The 19,946-nt window shown below is 43.1% G+C and overlaps 1 protein-coding gene across 1 annotated transcript in view; it reads right to left on the reverse strand.

Moving 5' to 3' along the window:
* The window catches only part of TENM1 (teneurin transmembrane protein 1), a 544,190-nt gene that overhangs the window by 14,557 nt on the left and 509,687 nt on the right, over nucleotides 1–19,946 (reverse strand). Inside the window, exons 25-26 of the mRNA XM_058196608.1 lie at nucleotides 18,586–18,758; nucleotides 11,082–11,317 (exon numbers count right to left, since the gene is read on the reverse strand). Of these exons, the coding sequence (XP_058052591.1) occupies nucleotides 11,082–11,317; nucleotides 18,586–18,758 (409 nt within the window). The remainder of the gene's footprint in view (nucleotides 1–11,081; nucleotides 11,318–18,585; nucleotides 18,759–19,946) is intronic.

Genomic DNA, 19,946 nt, shown 5'->3' on the forward strand with positions numbered 1-19,946 from the left:
TTCCATTCCATTCCCTATTCCATTCCATTCCATTCCCTATTCCATTCCATTCCATTCTATTCCCCATTCCATTCCATTCCCTATTCCATTCCATTCCATATTCCCTATTCCATTCCATTCCCTATTCCATTCCATTCCATATTCCCTATTCCATTCCATTCTATTCCCCATTCCATTCCATTCCCTATTCTATTCCATTCCATTCCATATTCCATATTCCATATTCCATATTCCATATTCCATATTCCCTATTCCCTATTCCCTATTCCATTCCATTCCATTCCCTATTCCATTCCATTCCATTCCATATTCCATATTCCATTCCATTCTAAACTGGTCAAATTAAACTTGGTTCCAAATGATGGATGAACCCAAGTCTCCACTCAGACTCAACATGACAATCTCAGTAAAAGAAATGACTGGAATGGAATACGACAAATCAAGCTTGATTCCTAGTGACTTCATGGAGATGTCCTTATAATTTTTTTGACAATTATATGGAAGTGATTTGCTATTATCTTCTTCCAGTATGGTTTTTTTTTTTTTTTGCTTTTGCTTCTCAATCTATCTTAAAACTGCAAGGTTTCCAGATGCCTCCCAACCAACTACTAATCAGGTCTGACCAGTGGTAGAATTCAAATAATTTAACAACTGGTTCTCTGCCTTAATGACCAGCTGGGTAGGTGTGGCCATGGTGGGCGTGGCCAGGGGGTGTGAAAGGCAGCACTCAGCCTCCTACACCCCCCTGGGAACAAAAACAGGCCATGGGGGGTGCTGCACCCTCCGCTCCCCCTTTTGGGCCTAGTAGGCCTCCCTGCACCTCCTAGGAGCAAAAACGGGGTATGGGGGACGCACTGCATCCCCACACCCCCTTTTGAGTCTAGTAGGCTTCCCTGCACTTACCTGGAAGCCAAAATGGGGCTTGTAGGAATTCCTGGAAGGGGTGGGGAGGGGAGGGGCCAGCCAGCAATTTAACAACCGGTTTGCCTGAACCGTACTGAACCCGGCTGAATCCTACCACTGGGTCTGATCCTTCTTAGCATTCTCAAGCCACGGTTGCTGTCCATCTGCTGTGGGAGCTTGAAGAAAGCCTTGGACTATTCTGTTCTCCCATTTTCCATCAGATTTGACAGATCTATAATGATTACCCTGTTTGTAGGCCATTTTTTTAAAGATCATTGGTTTGAATGCACCCTGTTAATCAAGACCTCCCCGAGGTGTAGTTCCATCAAATTGAAAACAGATTTCCTAAAGGGTTTCTTCACCCTGTAAGTTTATTGACGTCTTCGCTTTTAAACCCAAGTCTGTTAATTAAAGAGAGTTGAGGGGGAAAGAAGTATTGACTCACCTGCCAGAGGGATCTGTTAATACTCTTGTTGAATGAAAGCCATAAAGGCCAACCTGATACAATGACAGCGGATCATTCTGTATAAATGCAGGACTGGAGAGACCAAAAGTGGCTTTGGAAATGAACTCCTAAGCCAGGCAAAATCCCATCTTGAACGAGAGATGAGTTTTTATTGGCCTGAAATAAAGTCTGAACCAGCTGAATCCCACCACTGGGTCTGATCCAAATGCCAGGATTTCCTTCTTGCCTGTATGGCAGCCTTCACAGTATGCAAAACACTGTCTCAGCCCCTTATTCACTCCTTAAATTTCATGGCTCTCTTTGTGTCAGGCTCCATAGATCCCTGTCGGGTACTGCCATTCTGGTGGGGAGGGGGCCTGCGTGCATTCCTTAGTTCATAACCTTTTTCCTGATGCCTATGTATCCTGTACTTTGATTTACCTTCTTGGGAATGTAAGTGGGGGGGGGGGCATCTGTTTTGTCTCAGTTCCAAAGCCTCCAGCAAGAGGTACCTGGGAACAACTTCGATCAGTGGTTCTCAACCTTTATAGTGCTACGACCCCTTTAATACAATTCCCCACGATGTGGCGACCCCAACCGTAAAATTATTTTTTTTTAAGCAGCGATCTCAGCGCGCCTCAGCAGCCGCAGAAGGGGGAAAAAAGTGGCAAACTGTTTTTTTTTTAATTTATCGCGCCTGAAGCCGTATTGGCTAGCGATCTGAACTGCTTGCGATTGCCTTGAGGACGGAGGCATTAAAGCGGAGACTCCTCCCCTATTAAGTTTATCGCGCCTGAAGCCAGATTAGGCTAGCGATTGGGAGTGATTGCAGCTGGCTTGAGAGGGAGACATCAGAGCAAAGATGTCTCTCTTTTTTAATTCATCGCGCCTGAAGCCGAATTCGGCTAGTGATTTGAAGAGCCTGCAGCTGGCTTGTGGAGTCAACCATTGGAGCGCGATTCTTCGACTCGCAATTATACTTCCCATATTTCCGATGGTCTTAGGCGACCCCTGGCAAATCATCATTCGACCCCCAATGGGGTCGTGGTCCACAGGTTGAGAACCACTGACTTAGATACAGATTAACAGAGTTTGAAGGGACCTTGTAGGTCATCTAGTCCGACCCCCACCCAAGCAGGAGACCCTACACCATTTCCGACAAATAGCAGTCCAGCCTCTTCTTGAAAGCCTCCAGTTGTAAATGTGTAAGGTCGTAAGTGTGTTGTAAGGTTATAAGTGAGTAAAGTGTGTGTAAGGTTCTAAGTGTGTGGACCAGCTATAAGTTACTTTTTTCCCGTGCCATTGTGACTTCATACAGTCGCTAAACAAACGGTTGTAAGTTGAGGACTACTTGTAAATCAGGCCAGTTGTCTCCAAACTAATCCGACAAGTTGGGAGGATAACATATCCTTTTCTTCTTATATCCTTTTCACCCTGCGGTTCTCAAAACAACTTCACACCTGGCTTATTGGCTTATTCAACATTGGACCGAGGGGAGGGGTTTCTAATGGCTTTATTCTAAGTGAATTGCCGTGGGAAAACCTCAGATCTTGCTTCTTTTGTCCTGCAATCCCTTTCTTTCAATAAAAGGTTCCTTTTGAAATGTTTATTGTTTCAAAAGTTTTACTTTCTTAAATGAAGGGGAAAGGCAGACCCTTATACTTTGTTGTCAGGGTAATGATATTTAAAGCTGACCAGCCTTTTAAGACTGAGGATGAGTCAGCAGTCATGCCCTTAAGAAGCTGTCTATATAAGGGAGGCCATTAGAGGGCATCTCTCTCCCTCTCTCTCCTCATGTATCTGCATTGTAGTTCTCCATGTAGAGTAGAAGACTAATTGCTTTTTATTTATTTTATTTTATTTATTTATTTGTCAAGTACATATTACATAATATATATAAGTATAAGCATGAATTGAATACATAAAATGAATACAATTAAAGGGAACATTAGGACAGGGACGGTAGGCACGCTGGTGCTCTTATGCACGCCCCTTACAGACCTCTTAGGAATGGGATGAGGAACAGTAGACAGTCTTAGGTTAAAGTTTTGGGGGTTTGGGGAAGAAACCACAGAGTGAGGTAATGCATTCAGGCATTGACCACTCTGTTACTGATGTCATATTTTCTGCAATCGAGTTTGGAGCGGTTTACCTTGAGTTTGTATCTATTGTGTGCTTGTGTATTGTTGTGGTTGAAGCTGAAGTAGTCATTGACAGGTAGGACATTGTAGCAGATGATTTTATGAGCTGTGCTTAGGTCATACCAAAGGAGGCGTAGTTCTAAATTTTCTAAGCCCAAAATTTCAAGTCTGGTGGCATAAGGTATTTTGTTGTGAGTGGAGGAGTGGAGAACTCCTCTTGTGAAATATTTCTGGACATGTTCAATTGTATTAATGTCCAATATGCAGTGCGGGTTCCAGACAGACGAGCTGTATTCAATAATTAGTTTAGCAAAGGTTTTGTATGCTCTGGTTAGTAGTGTAATATTACCGGAGAAGAAGCTACACAAGATTAGGTTTACAACCCTTAATGCCTTTTTGGCGATGTTGTTACAGTGGGTTATGGTGGCACTTAGATCATTTGATATGAGTACTCCAAGGTCCTTGACAGGTGTATGAGCCTACCACTTGTATGTCTGTATATATAAGTCTATATATATAAACCGCTGTTTGTAAGACAAACCTCTGTGTCCTGTTGTTTCGACTCCAGCCCCCAAACCTGGCCCCATGCCCAAAAGTGACTCCGAGAGTGAGGGGGAAAGGCCGGTAAGGCTTATCTCAGGAGCTCTGATGCCTTTGGCCCGGCTCCAGGAGCCAGAACCAGGCCAGTGGAGGACGTAATGAGGCCGTCATTCCCTGATTCCTCCCTTCCTCAGGCTACGCCCTCAGACCCATCTGATAATAATCAAGCTTGGATTAACCCACGCTTCAGAAGATTAGAGAGGCACCACAGGATATATAAGGAGCTTTGGGACTGCTCTCACTCCACGGGAAGCAAAAGCTTAGCTGAACCGTTTCAAAGAGAGCTGAAGTCTTACTCTGTGAGTCATTTGTTTGTACTTTGGCGGGCAGCTGCAATTTCTCTGCCAGGACTAATAAGAGCCGTGAATCCACTGGCTGAAGGCCAGCTTGTTACTCTGAAGTGGGGAAGGAGACAGAACACCTGTATTTTGCTCCTGGGTGGTCTCAAAATAGTAGTCACGCTGTAAACAGGTTATGGGCCCAGTCCAGAGAGAAGGCCAGAGTGACTAGAGAGAAGAGAAACCAAGTGTGAGCTTGCACCAGAGCCAGAGGGATTGTGTAACATGTCTTGATAGTGGTTAGTGGCTTGTGAAAGAAAGCAGGCAGCATGGCCTCCATCGGAGTAACCAACTGGCATTTGTTTCTCTGCCCAGATGTTCAGGGAGAGTTCCTATCCATCTCTCTTTAGCAAAAGGGGAGGGGATCTGGAGAATTATCTCTGCCCAATGGATTTGCCCGCTCTCTACTCATGCTAGTGGAAGAGGCGTGCTACAGAACCCATCTGCTAAGAAATTCCAGCAGACGGGGTCAAAGAGAAGAGCCTTCTCCACGGTGGCCCCATCCTTGTGGAACACTCTTATCACCAGAACGGAGAACTGTCCTCTCCTTTTTGGCCTTCCAAAAAGGTACTAAAACTTGGCTTTGCCAGCTGGCTTGGAGCCCTAAGGGAATTAGAGGGGGTTTGCAGGGTAAGGAGACCTTATCTTTGGGCCATCCATTTCTTAGTTTTGGTTTCCGTAGAGTGTTTAAAATTTTAACCTGTGCAGTTTTAATATTTTTAATATAGTTTAATTATACTATTTGTTTTATAACGTTTAAGCTGCCCAGAGTCACCTTACAGGGGAGATGTACTGTAAATGTACTCTAAGATGTAAGATGTACTGTAAGAAAGGCTGAGCGTCGAAGAATTGAGGCCTTTGAACTCTGGTGCTGGAGAAGACTCCTGCGAGTCCCTTGGACTGCAAGGAGATCCAATTGGTCAGTCCTAGAGGAGATCAACCCTTACTGCTCTTTAGAAGAATAGATCCTGAAGAGGAAACTGAAATACTTTGGCCACCTAATGAGAAGGAAGGACTCACTGGAGAAGAGCCTAATGCTGGGAAAGATTGAGGGCAAAAGAAGAACGGGACGACAGAGAACGAGGTGGCTGGATGGAGTCACTGAAGCAGTCGGCATGAGCTTAAATGGACTCCAGAGGATGGTAGAGGACAGGAAGGCCTGGAGGAATGGTTTCCATAGGGTCGCGATGGGTTGGACACTACTTCGCAACTAACAAAAACAACAACTGTAAAAGTAAAGATAAAGGACTTCTTGCAGGTTTAACTCCACTATTCGACTATCTCCATTTCTAGGCCATTGAATCAGCGCTATCCAGAGGATTTCCATGGTCACATGGCCAGTGTGACATTACAGAGCACTGTTACCTTCCCACCAAAGTGGTACCTATTTACCTACTCTCATTGTCATGCTTTCGAACTCTAGGTGGGCAGGAGCTGAGGGGAGGATGGCAGCTTACCCCGTCATGTGGTGCTCAGGTCTCAAACCTGGGCTGCTGATTTTCCAGCTGACAAGCCCAACATCTTAACCTCTGAGCCACCACATCACCATCCATAGGGAAGATGAGCAGCATAAAAATAAATAAATAAACAAAACAAATAAATAAAAATAAATTGGAGGGAAGTATACTCTCAGAGATCTGCAAGGAAAGAGCATGCTTTTGCCATGTACTCCTTGCTCCTTGCCTTCAACAAATCTCAAGATCTAAAATCTCAAGATCTAAAAGGACAACAAAGAATATTCTTTCTGCACCAACTCAGAAAGCTCAAACTGCCCAAGGAGCTGCTGATACAGTTCTACAGAGGAATTATTAAGTCTGTCATCTGCACCTCTATAACTGTCTGGTTTGGTTCTGTAACCCAACAAGACAGACACAGACTTCAGAGGAGAATTAGAACTGCACAAAAAACAATGGCTACCAACCTGCCTACTATTGAGGACCTGTATACTGCACGAGTCAAAAAGAGGGCTGTGAAAATATTTACAGACCCCTCACATCCTGGACATAAATTGTTTCAACTCCTACCCTCAAAATGACGCTATAGAGCACTGCACACCAGAACAACTAGACACAAGGACAGTTTTTCCCCGAATGCCATCACTCTGCTAAACAAATAATTCCCTCAACACTGTCAAACTATTCACTAAGTCTGCATTACTATTAATCTTCTCATCGTTCCCATCACCCCTCTCCTTCCAATTATAAGTGTATGACTGTAACTTCGTTGCTTGTATCCTTACGATTTATATTGACTGTTTCCTAGTATGATTTGATTGCTTATTTGTTCCCTATGACTATCATTAAGTGCTGTATCTTATGATTCTTGACGGTTGTATCTTTTCTTTTTATTTACACTGAGAGCATATGCACCAAAGACAAATTTCTTGTGTGTCTAATCACACTTGGTCAATAAAGAATTCTATTCTATTCTATTCTATTCTATTCTATTCTATTCTATTCTATTCTATTCTATTCTATTCTATTCTACTCTACTCTACTCTACTCTACTCTACTCTACTCTTATTCTTATTCTTATTCTTATTCTTATTCTTATTCTTACTCTACTCTACTCTACTCTACTCTACTCTACTCTACTCTACTCTACTCCTATTCCTATTCCTATTCCTATTCCTATTCCTATTCCTATTCCTATTCCTATTCCTATTCCTATTCCTATTCCTATTCCTATTCTATCTAATGGAAAAGGGCAGGACAACTTTTCTGTAATGCACAAAAAACCAAACAAACAGTGAACAGCATGAGAATGTCACAGCTTTATCTATGGATCTCCTGCCTAAGTCTAGTGTTTGACCTTTTGTGGCACAGACAACCATAGCCAAATCTTCCTAACTAAGTTAAAACATAGGAAGATCCATCTTTTTCTTCATTACAGAAGGTTGAGTCTTCTCAGGAAGCCTGATGATGAAAACTGAACTTCAGACAGCTTTCTAGCTGTGCTTATCATAAATAGCTTGGGTTCGTCTTGCTCTTCTCTTTACTTGTTTTCAGGTAAAACACGGAGATTGGAAATACCATTGGAAATATGGAGACTGAAAGGCTTGTAATTAAAGCCTTGAGCGATATGAAACACAGCAGAGTGCCTCTCATCTTCAGTCCAACTTGGCTTATCTGTTGCCTTCAAATACCATATTTTTCAGAGTATAAGACACACCTTTTTCCCACCTAAAAGGGGGTGAAAATTTGGGTGCATCTTATACACCAAATGTAGCCCCGCCCACCCACTGGCCCCCACCCTTTGGCCTTTGCCTCCCAGCAATTTACCTCCTTGCAGCAAGCAGCAAGAAGAAACAGCCCATTTCAGCTTTAGCACAGCCTACTTAACACAGGTTGATTGTCCATTGGATCAGCTTCCCGACTCTCAGCTATTTCAGGCTGCAGGGATTGCCATTGTTGTGGTCCGTCAGCAGCCTACAGAGCTGGCAATGGAGTCGGACAGCGATGAGGCTGAGGTGAGGTCAGGGCCATCAGGAAGTGAGGTGCGGACTCCATAGCCTCCAGAGATTGATAGTAGTGAGGCAGAGGAACAGGAGGAGCCTGTTCCTAATGCACGGATGAGAAGGCAGCTCAGGCAGAGAGGACGACTTGGGAGTAGGGCCAAGAGATGATTGGCCCGTCCCATAAGGCTTAAAACAGACCAGTAATGGTATTTGGGCTTTGCCGGAAAACAGCACTGTAGCTGCGTCTTCTGCTCTGTCTTCTGCTTCATGTATGTCTTTGTTTTTGTGGCTTCTGAACGTTTGCCAGGAAGGGCCTTTGGCAGTTTGCCTAATTGGACTAAGGTTTGTTAGATAACTGAGGAATTTGTGTTGGGAGGCATTTGTTTTACTTTGAGTTGAACAACGCTGGGAATGAAGTAATTCCCAGCTGTTCGAATAAAGTTTGTTCCAGTAATAATTCCAGTAATAAAGTTTATTAGTACCTACTTGGGTCTGGGTCATAACAGCCATGGCCTATTGCTGCGCGGGCCTCTGCTGCTTGCTGCAAGGAGGTAAATTGCTGGGAGCAGATTTTTTTTTCTTGTGCTAATCAAACTATGCTGAAAACGAAAATGAAAGTAAAGCCGGCTGTTTGCTGTTTGCTGCAGAAGAGGCAAAATTGCTTGGAGACAGAGGCAGATTTCTTTTTTTTTTTGTTTTTTTCCTCAACGAAAAAGGTAGGTGCGTCTTATAGTCTGGTGCATCTTATACTCTGAAAAATACGGTAGCTCATAATGAAAAGATTCTGTAACACCCACAGTAGGTCACCATCGGCAAAAATCATCACAAATCGCAGTAAAGTGACCGCAGATCTCAAAAAACAATCATAAAGGCAAGTTGATTGCCAAGTGCATGAAATACAATGGAGTGACTCTCTCTCTCTCTCTCTCTCTCTCTCTCTGTGTGTGTGTGTGTGTGTGTGTAGTGTTGTTTTTGTTCAGCGGTGGTAACTCCAAGGAGTCGTAAGTCATAAGAGCCATGGTGGTGCAGTAATTAGAATACAGGATTGCAGGCTAATTCTGCACACTGTCGGGAGTCCGATCTTGACCGGCTGAAGGTTGACTCAGACTTCCATCCTTTTGAGGTTGGTAACATGAGGACCCCGATTGTTGAGGGCAATAGGCTGACTCTGTAAAGCGCTTAGAGAGGGCTGTAAAAGCACTGTGAAGCGGTATATACTGTAAGTCTAAGTGCTATTGCTAATATATTGGAAGGGGGTCAGTTGTAATTTGAATGGCAATCAATTATTAAGCAGGGACTATCTGTATTAGCAGGCAGTTTGCTATGCTCTCTTTTAAACTAAAAAGAACCTCTTTATGTTCTAAATTATAGCACAGGTTTTAATTCAATTTTTTTGAATATCACACCTCCTGTTATGCAGGCTGCATTTCTTTTCCTCGCTATTATTTTTCTTTTGATGTTACATCGTGCTGTTCCAATCTACGGTCACAGCAATAACACTATTTCTTATTAGGTTAGCCGTTTTTGAAAAGTTTCTAGCTGGATACTCCCTCCTCCATTTTGTAAAAAGTCAAATGTTACAGATTAGTTTCAGATTACCAGAGTTGGAAGGGACTTTGTAGGTCATCTAGTCCACCCCCCACCCCCCAAGCAGGGGACCCTACACCATCTCTGACAGATGGCAGTCCAATCTCTTCTTGAAAGCTTCCAGTGATGAAACTCCCACAACTTCCGAAGGCAACTTCTGTTCCATTGGTTAATTGCTCTCAATGTCAGAAAATTTCTCCTTATATCCAGGTTGAATCTATCCAGGTTGAAAATAGCTTGACCCCTTCCTCTCTGTAGCAGCCCCTCAAATATTGGAACACTGTTAGCATGTCTTTCCTGGTCCTTCTCTTCACTAAACTAGCCATGCCCAGTTCCTGCAACCGTTCATCGTATATTTTAATCTCCAGTCTCCTAATCATCCTGGTTGCTCTTCTCTGTACTTTTTTTTCTAGAGTCTCAACATCTTTTTTATAGTGTGGTGACCAAAACTGGATGCAGGATTCTAGGTGTGGTCTTACTAAGGCTTTATAGAGTGGAATTAGTATCTCACTTGTTTTTGATTATATCCCTCTCTTAATGCAATTTAGGACTGCATTGTCTTTTTTGGCTGCTGCTGCACACTGCTGGTTAACTGGTTGTCCACTAAGACAACAAGATCCCTCTCACAGTGACTACTATTAAGCCTGGTTTCACCCAGTCTATATGTGTACTATTGGTTTTTCTTGCCTAAGTGTAAAACTTTACTTTTCTCTACATTGAATTTCATTTTGTTAGATAAGGCCCAGTGTTCAAGTCTGTCAAGATTCATCTGGATCTTGAGCCTAATATCTAGGTTGTTAGCTATTCCTGCCAGCTTAGTGTCATCTGCAAATTTGGTAAATTCCCCTTCTATTCCCTCATCTAAGTAGTTTATGAAGGTATTGAAGAGTACTGACGGAACCTTGTGGTACCCCACTGCTTACTTCCCTCCATGTAGACGTAGACCCATTAAGGACTACTCGTTGTGTACGGTTTGTCAGCCAGTTGCGAATCCATCTGGTGGTGATGCTATCTATCTCACTTTTTCTAGCTTGTGGTCTACTTTGTCAAATGCCTTGCTGAAGTCTAAGTATTTTATGTCCATAGTATTTCACTGGTCTACTAATTTAGTCACTACGTTGAAGAATTAAATAAGATTGTTTGGCATGATCTGTTTTTAACAAACCCGTGCTGACTGTTAGTTATTACTTTATTCGTTTCTAGATGTTGGAAGATCTGTTTTTTATTATCTTTTCCAGTATCATCCCGGGTATTGAAGTTAAGCTGTTTTTTAGTTTTATAAGAATGTCACCTCTTGCTTTGAAATACGCGGGTGTCCCTTCAAGTCAATTTTTGACTTCTGGAAAGTGCTTGTACCAGGCCCTGCAGGTTTCTCAGCAAGATTTTTTAAAAAAAAAATGGTTTGCCATTGCATCATTCTGGGGCTGAGAGAGAATGACTGGCCCCAGCTAACTTTGCGCTTCTGGTGGGACTGTATTTAGCCTGGTACCTTAACCAATATCATCAAACTGAAAGAGACATAAAGCCAAAATGGACAATGTAAACAGAACTGTGCTGGAAGATTTGCAGTATGAGCCAGAAATATAGGTCTGTTCAGTGGGAAAACTTACCCGTAACCTTCTTTCAAAAGTGGAAATATTGCCCTTAGTTTGTTCCTTCCTTTGCCTCCACTCGATAAGGTTGGAGTTGTGCTCTCCAGGTAAGGAGATATTACATTTTCCTAAGGTGGGGTTGACCACACCAGCCAGGATGTGGGTCTCAGCATTCAGCGTCAGCTCCATTCCGCTCGCAAAGGTGACCCGGAGGGACCCGTCTGGACTGACCCGATAAATATTCTGAATATTGTCTGTCATCACACAAAACAGAGGAGAAAGAGCTCAGCTTTTCATCTTGATGAGTTAATAGTTGTGTGCAGAAAGGCTTTACTTAGCTAGTCTTGGAAAGGTATTTGCAGTGGTTCCGACACTGGAAAAATTGGGTGGTTTTTTTTTGCTATGATACTGCATTCAACCCCCAATATAGCTTATTAGCATTATCCTCTATACCAGGGGTGTCAAATTCAATTTCATTGAGGGCCACATCAGGGTTGTGTTTGACCTCGGGGTGGGGTGTGTGTGGCCAGGGTGGGAGGGGGGCAACTGCCCGAGCACTCTGCCAGCGAAAATGGGCTTCCGAGCTCCGATTTCACTGGCAGAGGGTTGCAGGAGGCAATGGCAGCTGAAAACGGAGCTCGGGAACCCATTTTCGCTGGCAGAAGCACCCGCGGGCCGGTCCTTCACTGTTTCCAGGGCAGCCCCACGGGCCAGATCTAAATATCCCATGGGCCAATCCAGCCCCTGGGCAAGTTTGACACACCTGCTCTATACCGAAGAAAAGAATTTCCCACAGTAATACTGAAGGAAGATATGGTATTAATAGCACTGAAAAGGGAAGAATTCCCAGCACTATTGAAAATATAGTTTGACTACCGCATATAGTTCGATTACTTCATTACAGAATGGTGAGCGCAGGATTGCAAATTGTTTTATTAAGGTGGGTCACCGACACATGTATAAAAGGGGCAGGACTTGGTCTGCCACATTGCAGATTTTGATCCCCCCCCCACATGGATTCCACTCTACACACTCACACAAAACTTAGTTATATAAGCTCAGAAGAACCACAATAGAACGATAATATAGCAATGCTCTCTTTATTGTAATGAGCATTGAATCTCTTAAAAACATAGAGGCAAAATTAGTTTTTTTTTGCAAACATCTGCATTTTTTTTTTTGCGCAAACAAGGAATACTCATTAAATAATTTTGCTTAGAGTGGGAAGTTGAAAAAGAAACTTATGGTCCTAAAGAGGAAATGAATTGTCATCCCCAGTTGTAAAAAAATAAATAATCTGTACTCTAGAATTGCTGCTAAAGTGCACATTTATATTTTTTTAGTCCAGGATGGGGAACTGTAACCCTGGAGCAATTGCACCCTGAAGTGCAGGAGAAAAGAATTCTGCTTCAAATATTGCTTTTTAAAAAAAAAAAAAAAAATTCACAATCTGGCTCATTAAAAGCAGTACCCGAAAGCTTGAAGCTTCCACAGGATTTAAAACTCCGGCTCTTGTATGGAGAAAATCCATTTGAGAACTTTTTGGAAAAACAAAGCATAGTTATCAATATTTGGTAATAAAGTTTTTTTAAAAAACAAAACAAAACAAAACAAAAAAATTTATACTGGGTTGCTGGGCTATAATTAGGCATTTGCTAAGATTTTATTCAACAGACTTTTTTACCCTGTGACAATTGAGTTTATTTAGCATATGGACACTGAATTTGTTCTTAATTTTATTATGTAACTAAAATTGACTAGCATGACAGAAAGGAGCTGAAGTGTGGAATAATTACTGCAAAACCCTTCCCCCCACCCCAAATAAAAGAGCTTCTAACTTTTGTTTTGTCTTTCTGTTTATTGTCTTTCTCTCTATATTCTAAGCCCCAGGGAAATATTTGTATTTGAAATGCAATAAAATAATACTTTCTGTAGCATCTGGAAATCTTTTTCTCCCTCTTTGAGGGTGAAACACCCCCCTTCCTCCTAATCTCTGGCTTTTATGCGCAGCTGAAATAAAAGCTATGTTACTGTTTTCTGTTTTCTTAAATAAATAAATGCAACTATTATAATAGCTGAAGAGTATCTTGTAGTGATATTGTAAAGAAATGTGGATCACAGTGAGTCCAATCTGTCAGTTTTGCAAATTTCCACAAATTATTAAGATGCATCACTAAAACACACAAACAGGCAGACAAATATTGATGGTGTTTATAACGCTCAAAAGTCTTTGATATGGAATTATTCTGGTTTCAATCCTTGCCGTGTCCTATTCAGATCTACAAAACTTGGGAGAGATTATTTGTCCGTTTGGAATGAGGCATCATCAATATACAGATGAAACCCAATCAAATTTATTTTGTTTATTTATTTGAATTTTATCTCACCTTTATTACTTTATAAGAATTCAAGGTGGTGAACATACATAATACTCCTGTCTCTTCCTATTTTTCACACAACAACAAATATAGTTATTCCACTTGGCATGTGACTCAGGATTACAAACTTCCCCCCAAAACTAAAAATCATCATCCACTTTTAATGACCCCATAATCCCTTGCGGGGTGGAATCTGGGCAACTAAATGGAGCTGAATATTGGCTGGATGCCCTTCCTGTCGCCAATGTGGAGTTTTGTTCAGCAGATATATTCTCAGTGTGCCCAGAGAGAGAAATATCTGCCTCTACCTAGGATCGAACTCACAGCCTCCTGATTGTGAGGCGAGAGCTCCATTTCTAGACCACCACACGCCTCAAAAAAAAAATATGCAAGCAGGTAATAGAATAACATATAAAAAATGCAATCTACAAAGCAGAACCCTGCGAAGAGAAGTGTTGGGAAAAACAGTCATATAGCTACTGTGGTCCGCCAACAGCTTGCAGAGCTGGCAGCAGAATCGGACAGAAAGGAGGCTGGGGAGGAACATGGGCCAGTCCTGGAATCTGGGGAAGGCTCGAATGAGGGCTCTGTGTCAGAGGCAGAGATGCGGCCAGGACGATTTGGAGTTATGTGCTGACTCCGGAGCCTCCAGAGTCTGATGTCAGCGAGGCAGAGGAACAGGGGGAGCCTGTTCCCAATGCACACATGTGCAGAGCTGCCAGAAGGCCAGAACAGTTAAGACAAAAGGGGCGACTCCAGAGTAAGACTTGGAGATGATTGGCCCCTCCCATAAAACACAAAGGAGGAGCAAAGGCATGTGAGCCTTTGCAGCAAGCAACTTTGCTCAGCTGGTCGATTTAAATTCTGAAGCTCCGTTTTGACTCTGTGCTCCGTGTGGCCTTGCGAAGCTAATTGCCAGTTAGGTCTTTGGCAGCGTTTCAAGGGAGATAAAGGTGGGTGCTTATCAGCCTTATCCCAAAGGACTGTGGCAAACTTCTGTCAAACTCTTTGCTGACTATTTGTGACTCATCACGGGCTGTGAATGAACAGAATTCACAGCCATTGAAATAAAGAGAGGGTTTTTGGAGCTTTTTACTGTCTCAGGAAGCCTAAGTCAAAACAATAGCAGATCCAACCACTCCTGGATCCAATGCCCTGGATGAGTGGGTGGGATAAACCAATTTGTTCTTTCTGAAACAGGCATTCTAGGCCCACTGGGCGATATGACGAAAGTCCTAACACTTATCTGGAGGCTCTCAAAGGAAAAACAGGCTCAGAATGATGGACGGGGGGTTGATGTGAAGGGTGTCTGATTCCAGGGCTGCGCTATCTTTGATTCTTGATGAGGTTGGGGTCTGCTTTCCCCAGAAAAAAAACACAATCACAATCTAGGGGTTCTCCTGGAAGCAGTTCCTGCTCCCTGGGCCATGGGCAGGAAGACTTTTCATGGCTTTAGCCAGTGTGCCATCTCTTTGAAATCAGATATGTTGAAGATGGGATGATTATTATCCCATCCACCCCATTAGATAGTCTAGATCAGAAAATGAACTCTGCAGGAAAGCTAACAATACTTTGATTGAGACAGAATTCAGTGGCAGAATCTTGTAAGTCTGATGGAGCTATTCTTCTTCCTCCTCATTTTGGTAAGTTATTGCATGTTTCCATCTAGACCAGCAGTCACCAACTGGTGGTCCATGGACCACTGGTGGTCCGCGAGAAAATTTTGGTGGTCCACAGAAAAATTATTTGCATTTTTTATATTGCACTAAATCAGGGGTCCTCAAACTACGCCTCCTGGGCCGGATATGTGCCATGAATGTTTGTATTGCTGCAGAAAATCTCCCCCTTCGGGGTCTTTTTGTGTGGGTTGAAGGGGGGGAGAAATTCCAACCTGGGGTCTGCCTCAGCCTCCTGGTGTGGGGCTTTGGGTGAAGGCTGGAGCGAAGTACGGCTGGTGGCAAAGAGCCGGAGGGCCTTGTTCCAGTGGGACTGCATCATGGCCTGGAACTGGCTGATCATCTCAGCCCGCTGAGCCTGCAGGCGCAGGTACCTGGCCTTGCACTCCCAAAGGTCTTCACTCTGCTTGGAAAGCCTATGCTCGTAGTCCTCAGTGAGGTGCTTCTGCTGAGCCTCCTTCTCGGCCAGATCCAACTTGAACTGAGTCAGCTATTTTGCCAACTCTTTCTCGTGGTGGCTGCTTAGCTCCAACAACTGCTTCCTGTTTTTTTTTAATCTGCATTTATATCCCGCCCTTCTCCGAAGACTCAGGGCGGCTTACACTATGTCAAGCAATAGTCTTCATCCATTTGTATATTATATACAAAGTCAACTTATTGCCCCCAACAATCTGGGTCCTCATTTTACATACCTTATAAAGGATGGAAGGCTGAGTCAACCTTGGGCCTGGTGGGGCTTGAACCTGCAGTAATTGCAAGCAGCTGCTGTTAATAACAGACTGTCTTACCAGTCTGAGCCACAGAGGCCCTGTTGGGGCGCTAAGAAGCCTGGGCGGGGAGGCGAGGAGTGGCTGGCAAGGGAGGGGTGAGTAGAGGCCGGCAAGGCGCCCCTCGACATGAGTGACACTGAGTTGGCCACACTCACCCAGTCACATGGCCACCTAGCCACGCCTACCCGCTCATTAGGCAGATTATATTAGTGATCCATTGGATTTAAAATTATGAATTTAGTGGTCCCTGAGGTCTGAAAGATTGGTGACCCCTGAACTAGGCCACATCCATTACTATCATCTCTAGCACAAATTATTGTAACTTGCTGTATATGGATCTGTGCTTGAAGACCATTTCAGGTGGTCCAGAAATGCATCTCGAGGCATATTTAATGGTCAGTCAAGATACTGCCATGGTATACTCTGCTGCAAAAGTTGTACTGGTTATAAGTACCGTGTTTCCCCAAAGATAAGACCTATCTCAAAAAATAAGCCCTAGCTTGATTTTTACATGTGCGCCCAATATAATCCCTACCCACAAAATAAGCCTAGTTAAGACCATGCCCACTCCATTGCACCTGGTTTCATGGGGTGGAGTGAGGTGCATGGATAAAAATCAAATGAGGGTGGGGATGGGGGGCGGTGGAGCTGGTTACCTTCAGACAGTTGCAGCCAGGCCTCGCACACCCCAACACCTGCCTCACCTTGCTGGATTTATCCAGAGCTCATTTCTCGACTGCAAAGGCCTTTCCTGAAGCCTATGATGGCAAAATGGAGGCAGTGGGGCAACATGCCAGTGGTGGGTTGCCCCCGGTTCGCAAGAACCGGTAGTAAAACCAGCGGGAGGCTCCGCCCACCGACCCAGACGTCATCAGGAAGCTTCCTACGATCCCGTTGCGAACTAGTAGTAAAGTAGGTAGAACCCACCCCTGCAACATGCATGAGTGGAGACAAGTGGCCACAGAAGAAGTGGGCCGGCAGTTGTTGGGCAGGGCTGTCTTTGCTGCCACCACAAGGTGAGTCAGTGGAAGACATCCCCCGAAAATAAGACCTGGTTCCTTTTTTGATGGCAAACAAATATAAGACTGGGTCTTATTTTGGGGAAAACACGGTAGGTTTCTGAGGGCAATTTAAGATGTTGGGCACTAGTTACAAATGAGTCACGATCGGATAATTTAGGAGCTGCTTTTCTACAATAGTTTCTTCTTTGTCCTACTCAAAGAACTAGATAGTACCAGCTAGTTAAGAATCAAAAAGTATGGAAGCCCAGTGGTGGGTAATCTCTGAAGCAGCTCTTACTTCTTTAGAATAATTGCTCCCTAAGGCTAGGATGCTGAAATTATGGCTGATCCAGAAAGCCTTTGGGGATTAATTATAACCAATATTGCTATATTCAAGACATTTAACTTACTACTTTTAGCCTTCATTTAATCTGAGATTTAATTACACGACTGTTCTAATTAATTATTATAGTGACTTGCATCGAGTTTTACATGTAAATTATGTAGCCACCTAGAGTCCTATGGCAGTCGACAAATCCCATAAATAAATAATAAATAAGCAAATGAATAAAACAAGTAAGGTAGGCAGCCTTGGAAATTCCCTAGTTTATCATTAAAGGACAGTTCACCGAAGTTTATGGGATTCTCACTGTCATTGGATCTTGGCAGCTGTGTGGGGTCTGACATCGGTAAAGCTATATGATCATGATTTGTCACATAGCTTTTACGTACACTGAGAGCTTATGCACCGAAGGCAAATTCTTTGTGTGTCCAATCACACTTGGCCAATAAAGAATTCTATATTTCATAAGAGAAAATGCAAAGGAATCAACAAACGCCAAAGTAGTCACAATTGATGTGGTGGTTCCAATGCTAAGCCAAGCATGGTTTAAACATGGTTTACTCAATTACCCCGTATTAGTTGGCGAGAACAAAGTTAAAATGTAATGTCTGGTTTTTGGTATCAGGTTAGCTTGTGGCATTCAATGATATTACATTAGAGCTGAGCGCTGGTGGTGGCCTAGTGGTGAAGACTCTCACCTCCTACTTGGAAGGTTGAGGGTTCAATCCTAGATAGTGGCAAATGTTTCTCTCCTAAAGCGCAAAGAAAAAAAAAAGAACTGCTGTGAACTCTGCATGGCATCAGGAAGGGCATCTGGCCAGTAAATGCTCAGGTCTATCCAGTTGCCCTGACTGTACCCCGAATTAAGGGTCATAAAAAGGGAGCTTGATATTATATTAGAGCTACCCTATAACTTATTTCTATTGCTGTTCATAAATTCATTATTCTTTCTCTTGTTCGGTTGATCTGGGACAAACAATATAAGCTGATGGTCTGTAACGTTCTATGTCTCTTGTTTTAAAAGTGATGACATCACAGTTAAGTTTCCAAAGAGGCCAGTTTTAGTGATACACAGCTTGGTTCAGTCTCTCCCACTGGAGAGAATAAGTTTGACCGGATTATGCTGGGTTTTTAAAGGAAAAAAAATACGCTTTTGATCTCAAGGCTTCTTATAGTTCTCATCTTATTATTCTGAACTTGCTTGATCAGATCTTTTGAATAACCTGTAGGAGCCAATATAATGAGCTACCACGCTTTGGTGCAGGGCTTTGAAAAACAAATTCAGAGGAACGTTAAAACTATGAGATCAAACACGGGAAAAACAACAACAACAATGAGGATGCATTTTGCCTACCTTGTTTTAAAGTATAAATAGTTGAGGTAGCTGAAAAGTTAGTTGCTGTAATCACATTTTCCCTATTTGAAGCGTCAATTTCTATTCTCATCAGTTTTTCAACATCACTATGGAAACTGCTGACTTCCCCAGTGGGGAAAGTTGCATTGGTTAAGTGACCATCGGAATCATACCTAGGAAAATAAAAAGAGCACAGATAAATGGAATATACAATGCATTGTACTGAAAAAGAAAGAGGGAGGGAGGAAGGAAGGAAGAAAAGAAGGAAAAATAGAAGGGAGGGAAGAGGAATAGAAGGTGGGTGGTGTACCCAGTGATGGGATTCAGCCAGTTCGCACCTATTCGGGAGAACCGGTTGTTAACTTTCTAAGCAGTTTGTTGGAAGAAATCTTATTTTGGTTTTTTTTCCCACTTTACAGGGTTAATCCTGTAAGGAAGGCAGGAAGGAAACATTCTGGTGGTGTTTCTAGCCTAATCTGTATTGCCCTGCTTACAGAAACTGCCTCTCTGGTTAACCCTTATTACATTGTAACAGCTAAGGCGAAGCATCCATCGACGTGAGTGATGTTGAGTTGGCCACACCCACACGGTCACATGACCATCAAGCCATGCCTACCCAGATGGTCATTAGGGCAGAGAACCAGTTGTTAATTTTCTAAGCAGTTCAGAGAACCGATTGTTGGAAGAAATCTTATTTTGTTTTTCCCCCCCTCACTTTATAGGGCTAATCCTGTAAGGAAGGCAGGAAGGAAACATTCTGGTGGTGTTTCTAGCCTAATCTTTATTGCCCTGCTTACAGAAACTGCCTCTTTGGTTAACCCTTGTTACATTGTAACAGCTAAGGCGAAGCGCCCATCGACCTGAGTGACGTTGAGTTGACCACGCCCACACGGTCACATGACCACCGAACCACACCTACCCAGCTGGTCATTAGGGCAGAGAACCAGTTGTTAAATTATTTGAATCCCACCACTGGGTGTACCCATATCAAATCAACGTTTTCTTATGTTCATCGACAGAGGAATAGAGATATAGACAGATAGACAGGCAGGCAGACACACAAAGATTCTGGTATGACTCAGTATTTGTTCTCTCTCTGAGAGACATCCAGTGATAATTTCGCTCAAAAGCAACCCATTCTTTCCCTAGCTATCAAGAGAGTCTGGATTGGCTAGCCCAGAGTAAGCCCAGAGCATTTACACTTACCTGCTGTTTTCAGCTGCCTGCAATCATAAAGCCTTTGGCTTTCCAAAAGACATTTTAGAAGCTGCTTTGGGATCCTGTTTTGGCTGAAGAGCTGGGTCAAAATGTGCCTCCTACTTAGAATGGCTAATCTTTATGCGGTGATTAAAAAGTCACTC

This window comes from Ahaetulla prasina, chromosome 11 (assembly GCF_028640845.1).
Source record: "Ahaetulla prasina isolate Xishuangbanna chromosome 11, ASM2864084v1, whole genome shotgun sequence".
Lineage (NCBI taxonomy): Eukaryota > Metazoa > Chordata > Lepidosauria > Squamata > Colubridae > Ahaetulla > Ahaetulla prasina.